This window comes from Diabrotica undecimpunctata, chromosome 3, assembly GCF_040954645.1.
Source record: "Diabrotica undecimpunctata isolate CICGRU chromosome 3, icDiaUnde3, whole genome shotgun sequence".
NCBI classification, from domain to species: Eukaryota; Metazoa; Arthropoda; class Insecta; order Coleoptera; family Chrysomelidae; genus Diabrotica; species Diabrotica undecimpunctata.
The window spans coordinates 133,680,756-133,706,907 of NC_092805.1; the positions used below are offsets into that span (position 1 = coordinate 133,680,756).

Below are 26,152 nucleotides of genomic sequence, written 5' to 3' on the forward strand. Positions count from 1 at the left end.
TTTGCGTCCAGCAACGTAAATTGTAAAATCCGTAATATAAATAATTCATTTTTATTCATTTAACCCGGCCCAAGTACGACTCTGAGCATGAAAAGAATTGAGATAGGTTAGGAAGGTTATAATAAATATCGAGTGAACGAACTGCGATTTTTTTCATTCGCTTCGAAAGTAGTTAGTTATGTATTTCTTGCATTTTTTTATTTATTTATAATGCCCGAGAAGCCAAAGGCGGGGTCGCATCTGTTTGAAAATGTACTTGAACAGGTAGATTTTTAATGCTGTTGGTAATATACATAGATTTAATCTGATTATTATTTGTCTAAGCTACTCATATAATGAAGTCTACCACAGATACACTGCTGATTTGATTAGGATATTATTGGTGTATTGCATCATTGTTTAAATAGGAATGTCACTTGTTTATATTGATATATAGTGATTCATATTTTTATCTTTCGGAATGTCTTCCAACTACAGCAGTTTTTATTTTTTATAATCACTAAAACTTTCCTCTATCTTTTGGTTACCTATATTAGTTTAGTTTGTTGATTCGAGATCACCATCTCGATGTTCTACCACATGGAATAATTATTGTGCTCCTATTTTCTTCTTACACCTCTATGTTCTTCTATTTTACTTTTAACAGTTAGTTGTAGTATTCTTCATCGATTTCGCCTTAATATATGCCTCAGGTAAGACATTTTTAACAGTCTTTAGTAATTCTCTACCTTTGGTGACCCTCCTTAGTACTTCCTTATTAGTTTTTCTTCGCTGTCGCCCAAGATATCCTTAACATTCGTCTATGAATTCTCATTTCTAATATTTTAATTTGGTTTAACTCGATACTTTTAGGGTCCACACTTCTGCTCCATACAAGAATAGAGACCAAATATGGCCCTGCAAATCTGTACGGTTTGATTTCAGTACAGATTATTAATGACACGAATATATTTATAATGTATTCCTACATGTTTCAAAATCATGCGAGGACCTTGTTTCGTCACGGCAGATTTGTAATCGGATATTTAGCGCAAAAGTTTCCCATAGCATTTCTAAAACCAAATTGGGTTTCTTCAAGATTTTCGCATTTGCGCCTAATTCTGTTGTGAAGTATTCTTATGTATATATATATATATATATATATATATATATATATATATATATATATATATATATATAATAACGGATTTATTACGGCTGTGGCCGCTTCTCCGCCCCCAATTTCCATCTTTTTCTGTCATATGCAGTTGCCTCTTCTAAGTCTCTTGCCGCCATTGCTTCATCAATATCGTTGCGCCAACTTCTCCATGGTCGTCCTCTCTTTCTTCTTTCAGGAGGGATCCATTCCAGTACTCTCCTAGGCCATCTGTACTCTGGCATTCTTTTAACATGTCCGAACCAGATTAATTGTTTTCTTTCTATGTCATCATTGATATTTCTCTCCATTTTCATTTCGTTTCTTATTTGTTCGTTTCTAACTCTCTCCAGTTTCGATCTACCGCAGCTTCGTCTCAAATAATCCATTTCTGTCGTCATAAGTTTGTTTTTATTAGCTTTGGTGACGTCCCATACTTCCGAACCGTAAAGTGTAATACTTTGAACTATACTACCGTAAATGTGTTTTTTGGTTTCTCGTCGAATTGTTTTTTGCCAGAGAAGAGAGTTTAAGGCACGGGTCGCTGCTCTGCCCTTGTTTATTCTTTCCCTGATTTCATCTGCGCTATTTTCCTTCTTGTTGAAAATGACCCCCAAATATTTGCAGGATTGCACGCCTTTGATTTTGTCGTCTTCCAAGACTAGGTCACATATTTCATCTGTTCCCACTGAGAGATATTCACATTTTGTCATATTCATAAGTATTCTTATGAAAATCTATAATTTCATATCGTAATAAAATAATACAACATCTCGTAGGCTATACTGTCAGTCTTACACTAAGTTTTCGAGCGGATGATAGCATTAAGGTGCAAAAAGCATATAGTTACATAATCTTAGTTGACTATTATGTTGTGCAATTACTTGGAGGGGATACCAAAAACCATCGTGCGCGTGAAGCGGCGAAACCTTACATTTTTATTAGCAAATTTCATAAGTAATGTCACTGAAAAAATGGGATTTCACAAATGTATTATAAATTATAGAAATATAACAAGATATAGGCAATTTAAGCAAATTTTAAGCAAAAAAAGAGAAAAGTGAATTTCTAATATAAATTGCAATAATTAATGTATTAAATAAACAAGTCATTTTAGGTCATTTTATTTGCAGTTTACTAAGAAGTTCGCTGGTCTATGATACTAGGTGTCGCTCTCCCGAAATTATTACCTTTTAATAACCTCTATCTTTAATGTTCAAACGTTGTAGACTGAACGTAAAAAATATATTTGCCCATTTATACAATTAAAAATCCATTAAAAATGTTTCAAAGTTAGGTATTGATATAAATTACAATAATTATTATAGTAAATAAATAAGTTTAGGTCATTTTTTGCTGTTAACATAGGAGTAATATATTAAAAATGCTAATATTTTCGCGGATCTATGACACTAGGTGTCGCTGTCGCTCTTCCGAATTTACATATAGTGAATACTTAGTTGATTACATGTTTACCTAAAAATCACTATACACTAAAGCTAACAAGATACTCGTTTGCTTTGCAACTATTTAAAATAGCTTTTATTTAAAATGTTATCAAATACATAAGATACTAGAATTCTATATAGAATAAAAAATTATAAATTTAAGAATATTGGACAAAACGAAGAACCTGATTTTACAATAATATATACTCTTATATAATTTTTTTCGGTGTAAATCATATGATTCTAAAATTATTTTGTTGTGAGATTTTTATACTGTCTTTTATATTTGATGAAAATAAGCCGTACTTTTACTTAACATTACATTATATTTAATGAGATGAAAATTGCAACGTTAAAATAATTTTGACAATTAAAATTTTAAAAGATTGGATATTTTGTGAATAACATAATAAAAATGCTTAATCAAAAATAATCCTGTGAAAAAATTGGTGCTTTCAAAAATTTGAAAAAGAGCAAAGTTGTTAATAGGTACATTTTCCCTTCCCCCTTGTCATTAAACATTTTACACAACACCAATATCCTCTGTATCGTTCAAAAAATAGACACTGTACACTATTTTGATCTAGAATCTCCCGTTACTCCCCCATTCAATCATCAGTTGACAAATGTTTGATTTCAATACAGTAGACTAGCCAAGAAAAGTAAAAGGTAATTTCAATATAGAAGTTTATTTGTGAAAAAAGTATACCTCCAGACAAAGTTTTTTGTTTTCTTATAAAGGACACAAACAACTATCAGTCTATTTTAATAAGAACGTAGTGTAAAAACACAGTCATTCGCATTCAAATTTGCAACAAGAAGTTTTTATAACAATAATTATAATATAAATTGAATTTATCTAAAACTATGCTTTGCGAAATACTACAATCTAAGTTGTTATCTTAACGAAATAAACTATATATTATATATTTAATAGTAGAGGTACATACAATATTATCATGCAATTATATTTTGTTGTTTTCTAATTATAAATACTGAAGTAAATAAGAATAAAATGAAAAATAAAGTAGGTGAGACTTGATGCTATATATAAGGATATGCATAAGAATGAAAATAAGGAAAATTCATTATAATGTAATTATCAAAAAATAAAGAGACTGTAATTAATATTTATAACTTAACAAAAATAGATCCACCTTCAACCGGATGGGGATCTTCTACAAGAGCCAAAAGCTCTCCATTTGTATAAATGTAAGAATTGCCTTTGTTATGGTGTTGACTCGTGGACCTTAAACGAACATATTATGTGCAGAAGCATTGAAGCAGCTATTTTGGAAAATACTTAAGGTCCCGTGGACTGGCCAAGTCCACAAAGAACCATGTACTGACCATCATCAAATCTCGAAAGTAACAATACTTTGGACGCATTATGCGAAATATATCCAGATATTCCCTTCTATAAGCCATCCTGCAAGGAAAAATATTTGGAAAGCGAGATCCAGGAAGAAGCTTGTGCAGCGCGGAAAAGCTGTGCAGCTTTTGAGCTGCTTTAGATAAGATGAAGATTGCCATGATAATTGTCAACATTTGTCATGGATAGTCACATCAAAAAGAAAGTAGTAATACCCACTGATAAAGATTACATAGCATTCATGACAAGGCAGCTAATCAAAGAGTATACCAAACAGAGGTTGAAGATAAACAGAAAAAACCTAGCAACTTGTTGCGGATAGCCAGAAGCTATTTTTCTTGAAAATGGGATTATAAACGGTTATAAGGTGTATAAATATCTGGGAACTTATCTGCGGACTCGATATAAGTAACAGAATTATTCAAGGATGAGTCCAAAAACATAAGGATATCAAGAAAACTGGATTTATATCGGAGCGTAGTAGAAGCCATTATAACAAATGTCGCAGAATGTTGGCAGATAACACAAAGAATTAAAACGTTAGAAATGGATTTTTTAAGAAAGTGTTGTAGAATTTCTCGGTTCTTGACGATTGCGGAGATTGAAGTACAAGCAGCAAGAGCTGTAGGATCCCGCTGAAAATAAAACCATTTTATTATTATATAACCAACAAAATTAAATGCATACATAAAAAAATCTAAATTCTCTTTAAGGAGACGAGTAAGTTCTGTAGTTTCTTATTACTTGAAGATACAGAAACAAAGAAGGTAGACGAATTTTTTGAAATCATGAAAATCCATGAAGAATACATATTAGAAAACAATAAAATATAATTTTAATTTTTATATACAATATTGTTAGTTTTTATGACTTACTTGGCTACTTGGATGTCGGTCTACACTTTCTGGTTTACCCTACAGTCCACAAAAATCAGAAAAAGTTCAAATCAAACCAATCATTTCAGCATTTGTCTCTCTTGTAATCACGTGTATATCATCAAGAAAAAGAACCGTCTCCATTGGTTTGATTAAACTTTAAATTAACGCGAAGTTTTGTCAACAGTGTATTGGTCGTTTGCAGCAACATGCAGCTCTGATCGGCGGACCCAACGCCACGTCATGTCCGCTCTGCCACAAGATGTTCCTCGGAGGCGAAGCTCTGATGGAGCATATGAAACACACTCACAAGGATCCCAATGCTTCGGGGGTAGCAAGTAAGTACCTAATTTTGGTAAAGGTGTCTCTAGTATTTTATGCATGTTATATACTGTTCTGTAGTATTTTTGTTTTGACCAACTGCAAGTTTTTTTAAAAGAAAAATAATCATCTCTTATTTGTAAGTATAGATGTAAATTCTTGTGGCATACTTTTACATTACTTTGCATTGAAGATGCACGAAGATGCATTACATTGAAGATTGATTACGTTAAGAATCAACTTTAAAGTAAAAATTCAACAGCCATAACTGCTTAATTAGAAAAAAAAAGCGAACGAATATTATTATTTACGACATAGAGTAAGTTTTAAAACAAATAATATAAACTAAGACCATATAAAATGCCTCCTTCAATTGATGGTAAGATTTAAGAATTTAAGATTTATACAATTTTGACAAAAAATATCGGCAAATTTTCAAATAGGCTGGAATGCCTAACATCTCATCAAGAACATTTCAACACAACTCTAGACGAAGGATTTGCACTATGACTTCTTCTCAAAAACAACAAATCCTTAGAAAATTTAAGAGGTTTATATAATTTGCTGTAAAAAATACAATAAAAATTGTGTGTATGTCCGTATTTGTGCGTGTGTAGGAAAGAGTTGGCCTTTGAGCTTAATCTAATGGCCACATATTGTTTTCATTAAAAAATAAGACAAAATTAACCCTAACAAACCTAACATAAAAAAATATTTGTCAGGCTATGATTCAGCCAGTATTGAAGTATGATTCAGAAGTGTGGTTTATTATTAATAATATCTCACACTAACTGCTTTCAAATGCTCACGATAATGGATAAATAGAGCTGAAAAACACTTAAAATATTCCCTACAACGAATGAACGAATAAATAATACTATTAAACAGTTAAAATGGGACAAAATAAATGGTAAAGACCAAAAAAAATGGAAATAGAGGACAACAAGAAGGACTCTGCAACGAAAAGAATTGATAACACTAATGATACGAGAAGTGGCAAGATTAAAATTACAAAAATACGATTATATATATATTTCAAAATACCATTGAATATGCAATCAAAATCTCTACGAGAGATCTTCTTCTTGTAGTGCCTATCTGTTTCGGATGTTGGCCACCATCATGGCAATCTGTATTTTGCAAACTGCGGCTCTGAAAAGATTTGTGGTTGTTGTGTTAAACCACGTACTTAGATTTTTCAGCCAGGAAATTCTTCGCCCTCCTGGTCCACGATTTCCTCTAAGAGAGATATAGTATACAAAATAGAAGATTGACTTTGTACTGATGGAACATGATTATTTTCTTTAGTTGATGGAGCTGTGGAACAACAAAGACGTCTAATATCATTTAAGATATGGATCTTTGGATTATTGATAATATTTTATGTTGGAGTATTAGAAGATGAGAGATAGTATGGTAAAAAGTGACAAAGTTATTACAGAAATTAAAAGAACCAGAAGTGTTTATTAACAAAATATGTAAGTGGAAGTTTTACATTTAGAGGAATATGTATTTTGAGAATAATAAGACCCTTGTACTAATGAGATTTTGAAAATATAGTATTTGTAAGTTTCTGTTAATTTATTGTAACGAAAAAGTTGCAGTTGGTCCGCTTTGGTATTCATTTATTTGCTTTTCTAACTTTTAATTTGCTCGGGCTGCTGGAATAATGAAAACTGATAAATATCATTCGAATACTTTCAACATCAAAGAACAAGGCAAAGTTTCCTTCCAAAGATACTTGTTAAAACACTTTGTTAGTTGTCTTGTTTTAAAAACTTGGAAATCTGTAAATTCGGTATGATGAAAGGCGTATCAAAAATGAAAAGAAGCCAGACCTTAATCTGAATACAATTAAAAAATAAATAGAACAGAGGGGAACAAAAATCCTTTTAACTCTAATCGATTCCTACAAAAAAGCCTTTTACAATTTTTAAGTGGATCTAGACATTGATTTATTATTTATACCATCGAATTAACTTTGAATTCATATTTTTCAAACTCTTTCGAGCTTTTTATTCTAATCCTCCACCCTCAAACGAAATTCGCAATATCAAAATAACGCTTTAATCGCACGAAATAAATAAGAAGGTAATACAGTGCTTAAAAAGAACCAATTTATCCCTGAAAAATTGAGCAATAACTTGGCGATTTTTATACTTTATCCGTAATCAAGAAATTTACAACTTTTGTGTTTAATTACCAACAGAAATGATTGCTAAGAAGTCAGACTGTCACTTAAAATGTATTATATACTGTTTCCTTTGCTATTTTTCTAATAAATTCTGAATGATTATAGTAGATCGATTAGACCGATTCCTTTCATTTTATGATATTGTGAACTAGAATTACTTAACTGATGATCTTTTAATAAATATATTATTTTCATTTAATTATATATTAATTATAAATAATAAATAGTGTTTTTTCTACTTTAGTTCATAATTATATAGTATTCAATTATTTCAATTTTAATTTTTTTATTGAAATCATTCCATAGGTAGTTAACGACTATGGAATCTTCTTAAAACTCGCCATCTTTTTAAAATAATAAACATAAACGAGAATAAAATAAAAAATAATACTATGTAAACATAATTACTAATGCTATAACCTCATTCTATCAGTTTAGTTTACTCATTACTAATGTTTCTTTAAAACATCATCTCCCCTCACAAGAAAATGTTGAAAGTATATAAAAGAAATGAAAGTTATGAAATAGAGTCTATTTCAAATTAACACCAATTTTTTTGGTAATTTAACTGGAGCTTCGCGGGTCCCTGTCCTTTTGTATGCTGTTTATTTATTTTGCTGTATTAACATTGTTTAGTGTATCATCTGTAAAAAACTCAAGCAACTTTTATATGATTGTAAAAGTTGGTTGGGTTCAAAATGTTTTCATGGTGGTCTCGTGAAAACTACGTATCGACATATATTGAACCTTACTTAAAATAAATTAAATATAAATTTCTAAAGCAGATAAATTTAGTACAATACTTAAAAATGTTTAAAGATTAAAGAGAAATTTTTACGTTTTTGGGCACTTTCAAAAGAATAGAGAGATTATATAGAAAATGTGGTTCGTTGTGCACAAAATGATATTTAAAAAAAATAGATACACCGCAAATTAAAATGAACTGAGTCAGGTACGAATCATAAAAGAGTTCTTTCTTTTTCATAGGTCTCCTCATCGGAGATTGTCGATTATATCAACTAGAAGTCTTGCCTATCTTGTATAATTGTATAGTTGTGCTGTCCTCTGTGATGTTGAACTATTGACGTAAATATCGCAGTTAAGAGAACTTCTTTCGACCTCGTCTTTATTCAATATTTCCCTCAACGATCAACTGCAGAAAACCATACTTATTGTTTCTAAAGATATGGCCACAATAAGCTGCTCTTCTTCGCTTAACTGTTAATATTTATTCATCCTTTTTATACTCCATCACTTGATACTCTCTCGATCCATGATATCTTAAAATAGTCCTTGCCTTTAACTTATATCCTCAACTCTGTACAACAGTGTAGGCAGTACGTAGCATTTAATGGCACCCATTGAGTAGTCAGACTCGGGTCTCTATTGCAAAATAGAGGTTTCGTTTTGATCATCAGGTTCTTATTTATCGTTTACCACCATGACTTTTCGGTTAAACACTGAATAATAAGACAACAAATAATTGGAATATGTTTTTATTTAGCGTTATCGTACCAATACACTTCAATGATCCGTCTTCTGATAGTTCTACTAATGTTGCATTGTAGTACACATTCCTTTTCTTAAATTAAACTAGTCATTTCAGTGTTAGCACTGTTGATTATCCGAAATATGTTCAATGCGGTCCAAGAAACATACAAGGTTGGTATTTTTACTTAATATAAAAAATTACAAAGCAGGCAACATGCAGATAACCGTTGTTTGGCACAAGGTGAAAATTAATCCCATATAGGGACTGAAAATTGGTCGAAGAAGCTTGGGACATAGAAGAATTTTTGGCTGCCAAACCCTCGTGCACTGTTCGGAACGACATCGGTCAAAATATTATGTGCAGCAGTCTCGAAAGTGCAAATAGCCGTGTTGATCAGCAGCTTCCATAGGAGTCGCTGAATGTAAGGAGAAGAATGGACTAAAAGATGTTAAATGATGTTGTATATATATATTAGAAATATATTAATCATCAGTTGCGCTGTCATTTTCCAACAACCTCCTGTGTACTCATAAATATATTCCATACCTCGCAAGATACCTACATGAACTTCATCCAAAAGTAATTTTGCAAGTAGAATGAAATTATTGGTTTCTCCTGAAGATCAATATACTTTTTTCTCCTATCCACCTTAAGAAAAGACTAGTCACGTTATTTGGTGATATTTTTTGAGCGTCTTTTTTAATTCACGATTTGTAATCAGCTTCTTCTAAAATCCCAGTAATATCAATTGATGACACCAAACTTGAATATTTACCTAAGACATAATTTTTCTTTAAATATGACCAGGTGATGTTCAATCTGTAATGTTAAGCCTTTTTTTAGGCTCTGTATGAGATGCTGTTCTCCAAGACTATTTCCATTTTTGGTGGTTTTCTTTCACGTAATTTCTACATCTTAGCGCATATTGATTATTTCTTTCCTGGCATCCTATTAACATAATCTCTTAAATATCGCTAGCGTGATCTGGCCCACCTGACTTACTTTACTTTTTTGTGTTCAGAAAACTATAGTTTCTAAGCACAGTATTGGGCTGTGTCCAATGCTAGTTGGTTGCCTGTCCAAAAGTCATCGAGTGTGCATCTTTGCGGGCAGTAGATGTTCCATGTTCTGTATTGTTCCGCAGTCACATTTGTCGTCATTCCTGCTCAGAAGACCCCATTTAATAAGGTTTGAATTGGTCCGTGCTACGCTAGTTCTTAAGCGGTTCAGCATGAGCCACGTCGACCAGTCGCTTGAAATCCCGCTTTGTGGAGTTTCCTTTTAGTAGATAACAGGGTAGTGGTTCATCAAGCAGAGTATTAAGGAAATGCTTTCTTGATTTTAGTCTGTCAGAATACGGTTTGTGACCAAAAAGGGAGTGGCATATATCAAAGGTTTGTTTGGATCTTTCGGTGAATTCGTGGGCCGTTCAACGTTAGTCAAGATGCAAGAGGCCTGACGCATTATACAGTTTATCCAGAAGAGTTGGTCTCATACAGCGGGTAATGAGTCTACAAGTTTCGTTCAGACTGGCAGTTACTTTCTTGGTGTGCGCAGATCTCTTTCATACCGAGCATACGTATTCCGCTGTTGAAAAGAATAGAGTTTGCGCTGTTAATCTTAGTACTGTGGGTTTGGTGACCCATTTACTATTGCTAAATTTTCTAAAAAATTTGTTGCGTACATTTACCTTCCTTCAGGTTTTATTCACTCTATATTTTGAGCGGTCTAGTGTGACTCTAAGGTATATTGGCTTTGCTCAAGCAAGGTGTTACTCCAGGTGATGTTGAGTTTCCTTTTAACCAAACGGGACTGAAAGCGGAAAGCGCAGACCTGATTGGTTGGATTTTGTTTAATTGGACATTCAATTCAGGGCAGTTTCCAATTTTTTTTAACCCCTTCAAAGCTTGAACCTTGGGCTGTGACGCTTAAGTCGTCTGCTTGTAAGAAGTTTCTAGTTAAAGTTGGCCTTGGGTAATCATTGGTGTATAGGTCAAAAAATATAGGTGCTAATGTTAGCTATTCTGAGCCAAGCCGTTTGTTTTTTTTTTCCTCAAGACTCACGTAGAATTGTGTGTTTTGAAGCAGTGATTCCACTATCTTGATGAGTTGGTAGTCCTTAAGAATGGCGTAGACTTTCTGCAGTAGATTACTGTGGTTGACGGTGTCGTATGCGGTAGTTAGGTCGACGAAAGCTTAGGCCTACCGCTTATATACGTGACAGAGAAGTGATATATGGTGGTAACTCTTTGGCGTTTCTGAGTCTTTCCCAAGTTGTAGTATATATATATGCCTTATGCTTTTCTCCGCAGTTTTGGTATTTATAATGTCGTGCGGCAGTTATTGAACAAGCATAGCACGGTGCCACGGTGTTTAATCTGCACCACGCATATATCATCTACTCCTACAGTTTTTCCATTTTTGAGTGAATTTAGTTCTTTATTTAGTTCTTTTATAGTGAATGGTATGTTCTAAGCCCACCTGATAACATCCTGTACTTCTACTTTGTCACCTGACTTAAAAAGTTATTATTAATAGCTTTTTTTCTTTAAAATGTGCGGATATATTTATATTAAATATTAGTCAATAATTCACTAAAATATTACTGAAAGCATCCACATACAAAGAGATGCCCGACAAAGCTGTGTCGTATCCTACTTTTACTCTGGATGCATATTCAAACAAGCACTAGACGACGCCGAAATTACCGCTGAAAGATACCGTTGTGATAGTCTTACAAAATATACAAGACAGAGTTAATTTTTAGAGCGTTTTATTTCCTAGTGGCGCTACTTAAATCAAAATTGCTCTCAAAGACAGCTAAAACAAGGATATATAAAACTGTAATTCGCCTCATAATAATGTATGGCAGTGAGACGTGGACACTGGACCAAAGTGAAATAACAGACTTATTAGTCTTACACTGGAAGATCCTGCGGATGATCTTTGGGACTTGTAGAGACGATATAACAGGAAAGTGAAGACAAAGACGTCACCAGAAACTCCAAGCACTCTATGGAGAAGAAAACATAGTACGTTACATCCAGGCAAATCGTATAAGATGGGCAGATATCGAATGATAAAATACTACTAAATACAACCTTCTGGGAAAGGCATGATGGCAAAAAGTCAGTCGATCGACGAAGAAAAAGATGGAAAGATGCAGTAACTAGTGATCTAAGTAATAAGGCTGAGGTACAACAATAGGAGATACAGCACAAGACAGTCAAGAATAGAGGAAAATAGTAAATGCGGCCAAGACTCACTTAGAGTTGTAGCGCTAAAAAAGAAGAAGAAGAAGTGCTAATCATGCATGTAGAGCAATGGAACTGAAAATAAATTTAAAAAAACTAAAGTAATGGTAATTAGGAAAACCCATGAAAACTGTCGCATTGATCTAAATAACACCCAGTTATAACAAATTCACTAATTTAGATTCCTAGGAGTAGTACTAAATTATAAGTGGGATCCAGGTATAATAATAAGATTAGATATCCGAATTATAGTCATTAAATGTTACCTTTGCTCAGTCCTTCTGTATGGAGTTGAAACCTGGATATTAAAATTAAATGCCATGAGAGGGCTAGAAGCCTTTGTAATCTGGTTTCATCGCAAAATGCTTAGAATATCATAAACACATACCGAATCAAACAGTATTAAATACTGTAAGCAGAGAGTTAGAACTTATAATAACGATTAAGAAAAGAAAGACTTCGTACCTAGGCCATATATTGACAAATGACAAATATAACTTGCTACGAATATTATTGAAATGGAAGATAGAAGGCCGAAAAGGAGAAAAACAATATGCAATGCAGAAAAACAATATCATGGCTCCACAACATATGAACGTTCAACAATCTGTGATCGTAAACCTTTAGTATTGGAGTGTACCAGAAAAAGGAGAATTGACTTATATAATATATCTCACTAAAAATGAATACAATTTATATAATATAACTTATATACGTTACATAAGTAATGTTAATTGTTAAAAAATTATTTTTATTCTTTTCAAAATTATGCAAAATAAGTTAATGCTTCTAAAATTTATATTTTTGTTTAGAAAACAATACATAAATTAATATGATGTCGATACAATAGTACTATATTATATATAATGCTTTTACAAAGATTCCCGGGGTGCTTCGCTTTATATCTTTTTTCTCTCTTTCTGTTGACGTCATCGATCCTTATTTAGCGAAAAGGAGAACTGCCAATCATCCATGTCCCGTTTGTGGGAAGCACTATGTCAACGAAGGCTCTTTGAGAAAGCATTTAGCTTGTCACCCCGAAACGTCACAATTGTCGAGTTCCTTGAGAATGTGGCCATGTTCTGTATGTCAAGCCGTATTTACTCATGAATCAGGTACAAACTATATAAAAAGTACAATTAAATGTGTTTTCATTTAGAGGAATAGAGCAGACACAACTTTTAAAATAAATCGATAAATAATAAAATAATTGATCAATCAAATGGGAAGAAAACGCTAAATATTATTTTTCTCAAAATCTTTCACTAAATTTATTATCTGAAGTGTCACCAGTTAATTATGAGAAAAATTATATATTTAAGACACTTATTTTAACTTGTTTAGTAGTATCATTTATGTCAAGTTACCACTTTTTTAAACAGCTTACCTGTCTGTCCAATCTACACATAGACAACCGAAGCCATATTCTGGAAAGATAATATGGTGTCTCTCAAAGGCATATTGGTAAAAACATTACTTATTACTCAAACAAATAACAATCATGATAGGAAAGGACAAAAACGTTCTGTTAATTTATTTTGAATCCTGAAAGGTAAAAATAAAAATATATAAACAATAAAAGCCTTAAAACAATAATTTAATAAATTTTATATTTTGGAATATTTAATTCCTTATAAATTATAATATAAAGTTGAAAATAGATCTTGCCTTCTATACAACTGCCACACTTTAGGTAATAAGTTTTATGAAAGAGCATTTGATAATAATCTTTTTAGTGGTTTGTAATAAATTTGTAAAGGTAATTAATAAGATAAATAAATTGTCTTCAATAATCATTAATTTCATAGAAAACATTAAATTATAATTTTTTTTTCATCGCAACAATAATTTCTTCGGTTATATTAATAACCCTTATTATAACCTTTCGAAAATATACAGAAATGAAATTAAAAATACAAAATATGTATAATATTTTCGTTATTTTATATAAAACACAGACTTAAAGTCCCCAAAAGTTATCAAAGAAGTTAAGTTCGTTCAAAGTTTATCGTCATATGCGAATACTGCAAACATGATATAGCTATAATGTTAAGAAGGTGAAAATGCGCTGCCAAAATAACCAAAAGAAAATAAAATAATATTTAAACTCTAAAGATGTACGGCTAAAGACTTACTGCAAGGAAAAAGTGAAATTAAAACTCAGAGTTATATTTAAAGATAGTAAGATCAAAACTGATTTGATCTTAGACAACAACGTCACATGCAAAAAGCATAACAAGAACGCTTTTCAGACGTTGCAAAAGACAAGAATTGTCTTTCCTTAATTTATAATATAGATGAGGGATGAATAAATTTAACTTACTAACACTTAACAGAAGTTAAAATACAGCAGGTAATTTATAATTTAATAGTACGTCCATATTATTATATTGGAGAAGAATTATAAGAAACGTTTATTTTGAGCAAGAAACACAGGTGGTTTGTTTGAAAAGTTTTATATGACGTAGAGTTGAGCATAAATAATTGGACAAAACCAGTGCCATGTCAAGTCTAAATAATGTTATCTTTAGTATAGAGGGTCGAAAAGTATGAAGAAATGTGAAACAATAATACCTATCGATAGTTTGTGAGTCTTTTTAACAAAAATATCGGCCTACAATTCAGTTATTGAACTAAGAAGCGGAAATTAAGCTGTTTGATAAATATTAAGATCATTAATAATTGCTTAACGATAATCGGAGCATTATAATATGTTGTGGCAGGTTCTATTCCTCTATTTAAATAATATTCTCACCAGTAAGTCCACATATGTAACTCGTGACATTGAAAAACCGATATTTTTTTTATTTTCTTTGACAAACATGAGTAACAGAACAGAAGCAAAAATATGACTATTAAGTAAAAAGGATGTATCTACGGCATATTCATTGGTTTTAGTCTTTTTATTTTGTTTTTTTTTGCATATGTGGACTGAAACTGATGAGAATATTAGCCCCATGCTTAACATTTGCTTTCAACCTCATAAGATGTCGTTTTTTGTTTTTCATGTGCTTAGTTTTTGTGTCTGTATTTTTAGTTTCAATGTTGTAACTAACTTACTTTGATAGGACTTCTTACGCATATGGAGCATATGAGGATGGATCCCAAACATCAATTCGCTGCTCAATATGTGCTCTCGAGAGCGGCCGCGGAAAGGAGAGAAAGAGAAAGCATCCTAGCCGCTGTAACATCTGCCTCTGGAAGCGGTTTACTCGGCTTAGGAATGGGTCCAGGTAAGTTAAATAAAAAAAATTTTATGTCTTTATATCTTATAAAAATACTAGAAATTTACAAAATACAAATCTACTATACTGAAGGTGGGCAAAAGAAAGTGTAGCCTTAGTAATACACCAAAGGTACCACAATAAAATCAAAGAGTGTCAATACATATCAGAAAGGATTGTAATAGCAAAGATAAGGAATGAAGAAAGAAGACCTGAATATCATCGAAGTATACGGTCCAAAAAATAATAAGCCTTAAACTTCTTTTTCTTCCTATGCCGTCCCCATTAACGGAGGTTGGCGACCACATTTTTAAAAGCTTCTCTGTCTTTTGAAACGTGGAATAATTCGTCTACAGTCATGTTTGTCCAGTCTCGAATATGTCGCAGCCATGACTTTTTCTTTCTACCTATTCCCTTTTTGCCATCGACTCTACCCTGCATGATGACCTGCAGAAGACTATATTTATTGTTTCTCAGTATGTGTCCAAGGTATGCAGCCTTGCGTACTTTTATTGTTCTCAACAATTTTTTGTCTCGACCCATCCTTCCCAGCACTTTTTCATTGGTGACCCTGGAAGTCCATGGAATTCTCAACATTCTCCGGTATATCCAAAGTTCAAAGGCTTCAATCTTCTTAACTATTTGCGCTTTTAGTGTCCATGTTTCTACAGCTTTCTAAAGCCTTAAACAATAAGGGAAAAGTTTTATGACAAATTACAACAAATCTTAGATCAAGTCAGAGGGAAGATGACAATATTGGGGGATTTTAACGCTCGAATAGGTGATCAAATAATACTCGGAATTAAGCAAAAGCATAATGAGAATTACGCTACGAAACATCAGAGATTGGACCCACACAAAAGGAAATTAATTAATTCATCAAGCCCAGAACAGAGAGAAATTTGTCATATTGATCGCCAACCTCAACACAGAAGGAACTTAGGAGGAGGAGGATAATGAGAATGGTAAAAACAAAAATGAACTTAGAATAAACAACACATTTTTTAACCCCAAAGACCAACACCCGTGGACAAAGTTCTATGATAGATTATGTTATAACCAACAGAGGTATACATCCATCAAAAATAATTGACGTCAGATGCCCAACTCAGATATGCCCTATCGGAGTCGTATATGCCTTTCGATGTTCTCGCACATCACGTGCCCATCTCAATTTCATTGTGGTTACATGTTTCAGTATGTTTTTGACCTTTGTTTTTTGACCGATGATGTTATTGGTATTCTGTCTCTTTTACTGACTCCAAGCATGTCTATTTCTATGACTTTCTGGGCTGGTCTTACATTTTCCAAGGTCTTTTTTGTCTCCGTATGTCATTACCACTTGGATGTCATTACCGGTAACACGCATTATTCATAATATTTTCTCTTTAAACATGTAGGTATGTTAAGCTTAAATCTTAATATTGTTCTGAAGCTATTTTCTTGTGGCATTTTTAATTAATTAATATTTAAATGGGAATAAGCCACAATTAAAGGTTAAAATACATTTATTGACGTTTCAATTTCCACTTCGGAAATCGTTCTCAAAATACAAACATTAGTAAATTAAACAAATTTACAAATATATTTACAAATGATTCAAATATAGTCCTAAAAGAAACTGATGGTAAAAAGAGAAAAATCAAAGAAGCGGCTCTAATTATGCTAAATGAGACCAATTGTGTCGCGAATTCCTCGGCAGAATGTAGTAGGATCTGGTTACCCATATTGAAAGAGGAAGTTATTAAAAGGAAAATACCAGTATTGGTAAGTCAGTAACATATAGAGAATACATCATTTATATTTTTTTAATAACAAACATATAAAATCGGAATTTGGTATTTATTGAAGGTAAACTAAATGCAAGATCAAACACTTACCATGTCGGGATAGTATTATGAGGTTTTTTCCTGATTTTTCCCTCATAATTTACTATGGAATCACTAACGGGAGAATTTTACTGTCATCATGGCATGTATTTGTCTTTTTAAAGACGAATTACATGTTATGATTTTTTCTGACGGATATTCTCACGTTAAAGTTGATTTCATGTAATCGAATGAACTATCTTATAAGTAAAGTCGTCCCAGGAACGCAACTCAACAATATTGGCAATATCATTTTAAAGTCGTCTACTTTAAAATGTATAATGTATGTCTAAATTGTCAATATAGATGAGTCAGATAAAATTAAATTATTAGAAGAATTTTTCACTAAGTAACAAAAACAAAATTTGTTTAATTTACTAATGTTTGTATTTTGAGAACGATTTCCGAAGTGAAAATTGAAACGTCAATAAATGTATTTTAACCTTTAATTGTGGCTTATTCCCATTTAAATATTAATTAAGCTTAAATCTATTCCGTAATCTTCCAAAAGCTGCCTAACCCAAACCTACTCCACGCTGTACCTCATGTATTTGGTTATTTTTTCCAATTTGTAGTTCTAATTTCTACTAAACAAAAGATCATCAATATCTTTCTTATTAGATGGTATTTCAGACTCTCAATATAAGCATGTATTTAGCTTCCGAAGACACCTACTCGATATTACCGCATCAGGTAGCCAGTAGGATAGTAACTTTTTCCATAGTCCTACAGCATGATAAGCAGCATACAAAACAACTTGAAAAAGAACGTAATAGTATACGCCAGACAGTACCACGCAGCACAGAATTCTCTCGCGAGTTTACTACTAACTGAAGAATTTATTGCAGTTATTAAAGATGTGAAAATGACAAGGCACATGAGTTTGACTACTCTACTGCGGAAAAAAAAAGAAAAAGAAATGGCTGACAACATTTTATTAGCACATCATAACATCTAGAGTATTGCCAAAAGCTTTTAAAGTGAGTTAAATAATTGCTCTACGAAAACCAAATAAACCACGAGAGAAAGTCGAAAACTACCGCTCTATAGTACTTCTTAGCAGTTCTTATAAACTTTTAGAACGACTTTTCCTCAACAAAATAGGCACACGAATTCTGGAAAATTTTCCACTCGAATAAGGGTTGAGACCTAATGGAAGCTGTACAGATTTAGTACTTAGCCTGACTACACATATTGAAGCGGGCGTCCAAAAACAACAAAAAACAGCTGTAGTTTTCGTGAACCTGACAACTGCCTACGATACACTGTGAAAAGAAGTTCTCCTATATAAGCTGGCGAAACAGATCTCTTAATATACAACGCTGCGACTGACAAACAATATGCTTGCTGACAGCACTTCCAAGTGATCCACAGTAATAATTTAAGTTAACAAGGAAAAATCAATAAGGGTTTACCTTAAAACATGGTTAAAACTTAAACTTAAACTTAAATGTCTAAAAACAAGGTTAGAAAGTTTTGGTATTCTGACGATCTAACTTCACCTGTATAACACAAATAGTTTGAACCTACCCAAAACACGGTGGTAAATGACCTCAACAAATTGTACTAATACTTTACCAAGTGATGGTTATTATCAAACCTGAATAAAACTGAAGTCAGCTGCGGCCATCTTAACAACAATAAGGAAAAGTACGAATTAGAGGTCCAATTGAATAACAGTATCCAAAATATCTTAGGACAGAACTGTATTACTAAAAAAAAAACACCTTGAAAGATCAGCTCAAAAAATCATCATCATCATCCAGCCTTAAAAGTTCACTGCTGAACATAAGCCTCTTCCTCGTGTTTACAACCCCGTCTATCCTGCGCCATTCTCCTCCAGTTTTCATTTTTTTCTTCTTAAATCGTCAGCCCATCGTGTAGGTGGTCGACCGACGCTTTTCTTGTCTTCCATTGGTCACCATTCCAATACCCTATTTGTCTATTGCTTATCCGTCATTCTAGCTATATGTCCTACCCATCTCCATTTTAATCTGTCTATCCTTTCGATGACGTCAGTCACCTTGGTTCTTCTCCTGACCTCTTCGTTTTTTATTTTGTCTCGCAGAGTTACTCCTAACAGGGATCGCTCCATTCTTCTGTGTGACTCTTAGTTTGGTAGCCGAGGCTTTTGTTAGAGTAAGTGTTTTTGCTCCGTATGTCAACACTGGGAGAACGCAGTGATCAAATACTTTTCTCTTCAAGCATGTGAGCAGCTCACTTTCAAAAGTTTCTCTCAGTTTTACATATGCTGCCCACCCAAGACCGATTCTTCTCTGGTTCATGGGTTCGATTATCTCTTCCAATCATAATTTTTATAAAAAAATAATTACCCGAAATAACCTTATTCTGAGCCTATAACACTAGCTAAGGAGCATCAGCAAATACATTGCGAATATCTGCAATAAGTCTAGTATATTTTGTGGTCGAGTATTTTGAACCGATATGGATAAACAGCGCACATACAAAGGAAGTGGACATCTTAACATAGGAACAAGAATGATTAGTGGATGCATCAGAACTACTCCATCTTATTGGCTATACCCATACCTAAACTAAGAAGACAAGACGTCCTGATAAAAGAATATAGAAAAATAATTAGTAACAAACAACTTACAATCCTTGAGGATATCTCAGAGCTGGCAATAGATCGGCTTCGATCTAGGAAGCCCGGAAGAAATGTTATTAGTACCACTGACAGCATATAACTTCAACATTAACTCCGAATCGAAGATGCTCAGGACTGTCATTGCCCCACCCGATGTACGAAATATAATTGACCCAGTTGTAAGACCTGATGGCTTCAACCAACCACGGCACCTGGAAGACCTTTATCCGCATCAGAACAGGACATGGTATGTGTGCCGATAACCTCTATAAATGGAGAAAAGTGACAACCCAGATTGCGACTGCGAAACTCCAAATCAAACAATTGAAGGATTTAAAGGACTTTTACCATACCACACATTCCAGCCTTGAATGAACAGATAAATTAGATCTTTTAATGTATTCGTTTTTATGTATATACTTACATATTTGTTTGTAACCCATTCACTGCAATGTCTTATGTACTGACTCATTTTTATATATTATGTAAACTTACCATGTGTTATGCCATACGCTAAATAAATAATGTTCCTAACTATGTGAGATCCTTTAGCGACCTAAACGAATATTAATGTAAATGTCATAAGAATATTTGTCAAATTTCTAGTATTTTAAACATATGTATATAAACTCTTAAATAGGTAAAGAATCATAGACTTATTAATTTTAGTTGATTTTTCAGCGAGTGGCAGTCCAATGTGTGCGTCTCCCAGCGCTCATAGCGATAGTTCCTCTGGTAACGGAAGATTATCTTCAGCAGGCTCGGAAGGTGGACTCAACAACAACAACAATAACTGCAATACTAAATTAGGTGATATCTTACGAAGTGAGTTGAGAATTTTACGTTTAAAATACTGAAGTTTCGCAGAGAACCTAAAGCTTCATCTTAACACTTTAACACTTTAAAGTTATTATTTTTTGAGTTTTCTTTTGCCTTCTGTAATTTTTCATTGATGAGGTTATTTTAAGTATCGTAGTAGTCATCGTATTTAGTTTGTGAAGCTCATTACACCTAACTCTTTCGTTAGATGATAATATTCACATTATGTATTGATTATATTATATTTTTACCGAAGTTTCTTTTCATAATCACTCCTTAAATCTCTGTGAATAGTATATGATATACAAAATATAAAAGTATAAAGAATATATTTATATTAAATTATCCCAATTCACAAGCCTTCAAAACTAATTATATTATTGCTTCACAGGCAACAATGGACTCCATCAACAATATAATGTAGAAGATCAATTACACACGGCGAACCGAATGGCCGTTTTAGCGAATATGGTTAACCAAGGTGGAGTACCACCTGGTTTAGGTTCGGATTCATCTGCTGCTGCCAATATAACTGCCGCAAATCTTGCCAATTTAGCGATGAGACTTGGTGTAACACAGGTAATTGTTAGCAAAACTTTCTAACTACAGTTACAGTCGCTTTATTTTTTTATTATTACATTAAGTATTACCTTCTGCTAATACTTAATGTGATAAGTAAATAACATTTTAAATACAAATAATTAATTTTACGTACAATTGGAAAGGCCATGGGATCCTTATCATTCTCTTTTTAAATAATTTTCTTTAAGAGTCTTTCTCTATTGCTACAGGATTTGTTCTAATTTCCTTTCGTTATTTTTCATCTGCGTAAATTAACTCTTTCGCTACAAAGGTTGCGCGGCCAAGTATCGGTTGCCCGTTGCTCATATATGGCGCCGGGAAAATTTTGCATTTCGCGAACGAGACGGCCACTCAGTAGTTCACATTCTTTATATTGAAGTGTTTGAATCGTTTCTCGTTTGTCGGCAATTTGTTTATATTCATTTTATCGAAGTAGTGAAATTTTTTGTTGTAAAACTTCGAAAAAACGGTATTCAGAAAGTATGGCGCTAGGGTGGGTGATGTGCTGCCGTGTATGTACGGCATCAGTATGGTGTATTTGTGGATCGTAACGTATATGAACGATACTAGTAAGCAAGATGGACAATGTAGAACGTACTATTATGATTATAGCTCTTCAAAGATGTAGATACTGAAAAATGTACGGTGACAAATCCTGTACGATGGAGATTAATTTGCGTAATAGTACGGCGCTCGCTCATCAAAGCTGCAAATGAAAATCGCACTTTTACGGCAACAGTATCAAAGGGTTAAAGGAAAAGAATAGGAAGGATTGACAATACCGTAGATATAATAGAATCCAAACAACTTTTATGGTACGGGCATGTAATGCAAACACAGGCCTTAAACTATGTTCCATAGAATAAAAGAAGAAGAGGACGACCAGCCTTAGAATGGAGAGAAGGAATCAGAGCAATAAAGAGAGTTAGAGCCATAAATAAGAAGGAATGTACCGACCGAAAAAGGTGGAGATGGAATTGCGGGATGAGACAGAGGCTGTAGGACCCCCGTAGATATATTTGTATAAATTAAACATCATGAAATGTCTCTTTGGAACTCCTATATTACCGTATCTAGTACCAATGGCACTATATTATTGGCTTAACATTAAGCTCAAATACAATTTTATTATCACATGGAGTTTATTAGTCTTTCTGGACTATCACTACTACTGACTACTACTGACTATCACTACATATGTATACTTATGATGAGTAGTTATGCATCATACGAACCTTATCATTATAAGAATTCCCTACCATATGCTTAAGATGGTTTAGTATTATATAGATTTTGATTTGTTTATTCGTGTATTTTCGTATTTGCTCTCCTTGTGGCACTAAAATAAAAACGGTACAGAAACTATTTATTTATGAAGATAAATTTCCTTTGAATGTGTTCTTCTAAATAACCATAGTATTTATTGGATTTTTTAAGTCCCATCTTCTACCGAAGCTTGACAACTAACGAGAGATCCACAATTATTTTCATCAAAGCTATCCGAGCAAAAAATTACGTATGTCTTGTTTTAATCTGAATTTGTATCATTGGTTTATAAATTAATTTTGATTAACATTGTAAAACATAAAAAAATCAGCCAAAATCTTTAACACAGAACTTTATTCAAAAATCAAAAAAAAATAACAAAATTATAAGTAACAATAATAAATAAAAACAAAGAGGATGCTGTATATATGTCTACCACCAACATCTCTACATAATGTAACTCTTCTTGTCATAGAGTCTATAATATTGTTTATGACCCACGAAGTATTATTTAATTCTTCAATATGATTCTCTATTCTTTGTCTTCTTCTAATTTCGCTACAGGAGTTTTAAAAATCGAATTTTTTAAATGTGGCCTCAGACAGAAATCGCAGGGAGTCAAATCACAGGATTAAGGGGGGAATATAATAGGCATATTAAACTTATGACCATATTGTTGAAAAAGTTCATAATAAAATTCAAATTTTTTAAATTCAAAATAACCTTCTATTAATTCATCATCCATAAATTGATTTATAAATGGAGTTAAAATTTCTTGACGGTATCTTTCAGCATTTAGAATCCCTTCAAAAAATATGGGTCCGAGAATACGTCGCTTGCTTCTCTTCTTAGAGTGCCATATCCCTACGGAACGTCGGCGACTACCATGCTTATAATATTGTTATACTGATCTCGGTCTTGCGCTACGTAGCAATTGGTCCGCTGTCAAACCTGTCCACTGCAAAAAATTCCTCAATCAAGAGAGTTTCTTCCGTCCTATCCATTTCTTTCCTTCGATTTTACCGTTGAGAATTACCGTCGCTTGCTTATAGCAGCCCAAACTCTAAGTTTCTGTGGATATAAAGGCATTTCAATAAAATAATGCGGGTTATCTCCACTCCACATTCTCATATTCTGAGAATTTGTGTACCCAGAAAGATGACACCAACATTCGTCATTAAAAATGGTTTTTGCCTAATTATTATTATTGAGATTGTTCAGAGATCAATAACAGAAGGCTAGCCTTTGGGGACAGTCGTTTAGAGTGATTTCATGGAAGGCTTGTAAACGATACGGATGAAAATGTAAATCTTTCTTAAGAATACACTGGCAAGTTCCATATGAAAGATTTATCTGTTGATGTAAATGCGGAATTGATGTATGTGGTTAATCTACAATGACTGTTCTGACCAGTTCGATGTTTCCTTCAGTTCGCCTGCGCATGGCTTGTGAGTTACGCTTCCCGTTTCTCTATAAACATCTAAAATGCGACGAATAGTTCTGCAAAAAGCGTCGTAATGAACCGCAACATTGGGAAATTCGTCAACGAAATCTTCAAAGGCATCTCGGTTAGAGTAAACACATTCTTTGTTTATTCTTTGGCCATTTCTAAAATACATTTCGAGCATAGATCGCTGTTGTTTATCTGTAAAAACCATTTTTAATAATTTTCTTTACTAAAATTTGCAAAGTCAAAGTTAACGTAAACTGACAAGTATATCTGAATTAATGATAGACATGTATAGCTAACTCTGTACTTCAGAGCCCATTATGATGACAATAATTTTGGATTAGTGGATATTATGACTATGCGGATCTCGCTAACCGTCGCTCTAAAGAGCTGTGCACTGCTGCATCCGAATCATTCTCCCGGGTTCCAAAGTTAGGGTAATCTTTGTCTTCCCACATTTCGTATTACAAGAATTTTGCCTTACAAATTGAGTTGTAATAATGCGTATTTTTGCCCTCTTGTTACACATCTTAAATACTAAAGTTTTCTTCTTTTGACGGTTAATATTATTTCTAATTAATTGTCCATCCTTCCAATTACTTCCATATTTGACATTCTCTCCATCAGTAGCAAACCCAGGGAAGGTTTGAGGGTTAAACTTCCCAGGGCACTATTCCGACACTGTTACTCACAAATTTTAAGGACTCAAAATGGAAAAAGCGTAAAAACAATTTCGGTGCCCAACCAAAACCTCCCCACAGGAATTTTCTAGATGCGCCACTGCTTTCCATACATGATAATTATAAAAATCTTCTAAGGCGACAAATTGATTTAGATGTACTTGCTTCATTATTTACATGTTTTTTCTTTAAAGAAGAATAAAAACGTAACACAGAAGCAGCCTTGGTCGTATATTTCTTGCTATATTACGATAATCTCGACTACTACTTCACTACTACTACGACTACTACTTACTACTTCAAAACGCATCTTGATTTCTTTGGTTTGGCATATATTTGGCCACTGAGTTTTCTTTAAATTTATTTTAAGACCATGTCCGTGGTAACACGCCTTCAAGAATTGGATTTTATTCTGTAAATAATTGTTGTTATTCATCATTATTACTGTCTTGTCTGCAAAATGTAAGTTATTTCAAATTACTCGATCGGTAAGATCCTCTTTTGAAACTGGGAATATTTCTTAGAATACAACACGAAAATTACGCGCCATTTGAGCAATTCTGCTACGGCTACTCTGGCAGACTTCTCTTTTTATTTTGATGTCTCCGGTTTTCCAGTTGACAACTCTAACCTTAGCAATGTGATTTGAATGTAGATGAGAAATAATTTTTTTATTATGACCGACAATATAGTTGCTTTTTAATATGCTTATAAGCTATTTATGTTGAAATACATCAAAGTCTTTTTTTAAGTCTACTAAACACAAATAAATGTCTTGGGTTATGACCATTAATTTCTGGGCCCAAACATTCAAACCGACCAAAGATCTTTTCGTAAATCCTTTAGTTTTGTTTTATTAATAATTAAAATTATGTTTTAGGCAAACCAAGTAAACAACTCTAGTAATCCATCGACGCCTCCTATCACCAACGACACCTTATCGCTTTCTATGAACGCAATGAATGCTATGCGCGCCTCTATGGACAGCATTCGAAATATGGACGTAATGAGGTCATCCGTAATGGATATGTCCTCGTCTCAGCAATCGCAACAACAACAAGAAGCTCTTAGAATGCAGCACGCTGAAGCGCTAATTAGGTCACAAGCAGAGACAGCTCTACGACTGGCTATGAGCCAAGCGCTGCCTCAGCTTAGTCAACACCAACAGGAGAGCAGTCATAGTCCGCTGCGCCATAATGGTAAGTGATTTTTTTTTTTTCAAAATACGGCATTTATTTTTAAAAAATAGTATGGTGATCTAAATTCTACAGACTAGTTATTGAATTAGTGAGATCGAACAACTTTACAACAACAAGAAATTAACAATTATACTATTTCTGTGATCAACTTGAATCAGCTGCCTAGATCTTTGGCATATAAAAACAGGATGAAGAACATGTTTGCACTGTAGTATTCTTTGTTTTTAGTTTATTAAAAGTTGGATTCAGATATTAATGATACACAGATGGGGTTCAGAAAGGGATTAGGTACTCGAGAAGCTCTCTTCGGTTTGAATGTTCTTACACAAAGATGCCTAGACGTTAACCAGGAAGTACATGCATGT

General features: G+C 33.2%; 1 protein-coding gene across 2 annotated transcripts in view; it reads left to right on the plus strand.

The window, feature by feature from the left end:
• dati (zinc finger protein datilografo) overlaps nucleotides 1-26,152 on the plus strand; it is a 340,370-nt gene that overhangs the window by 295,984 nt on the left and 18,234 nt on the right. The window contains exons 6-11 of one of the 2 annotated variants that reach the window (XM_072526946.1): nucleotides 5,018-5,168; nucleotides 13,039-13,206; nucleotides 15,160-15,324; nucleotides 20,473-20,616; nucleotides 21,002-21,189; nucleotides 25,469-25,787. In XM_072526946.1, the coding sequence (XP_072383047.1) occupies nucleotides 5,018-5,168; nucleotides 13,039-13,206; nucleotides 15,160-15,324; nucleotides 20,473-20,616; nucleotides 21,002-21,189; nucleotides 25,469-25,787 (1,135 nt within the window). Of the gene's footprint in view, nucleotides 1-5,017; nucleotides 5,169-13,038; nucleotides 13,207-15,159; nucleotides 15,325-20,460; nucleotides 20,617-21,001; nucleotides 21,190-25,468; nucleotides 25,788-26,152 lie in introns of both variants that reach the window. The other variant, XM_072526947.1, reaches the window with a different exon arrangement.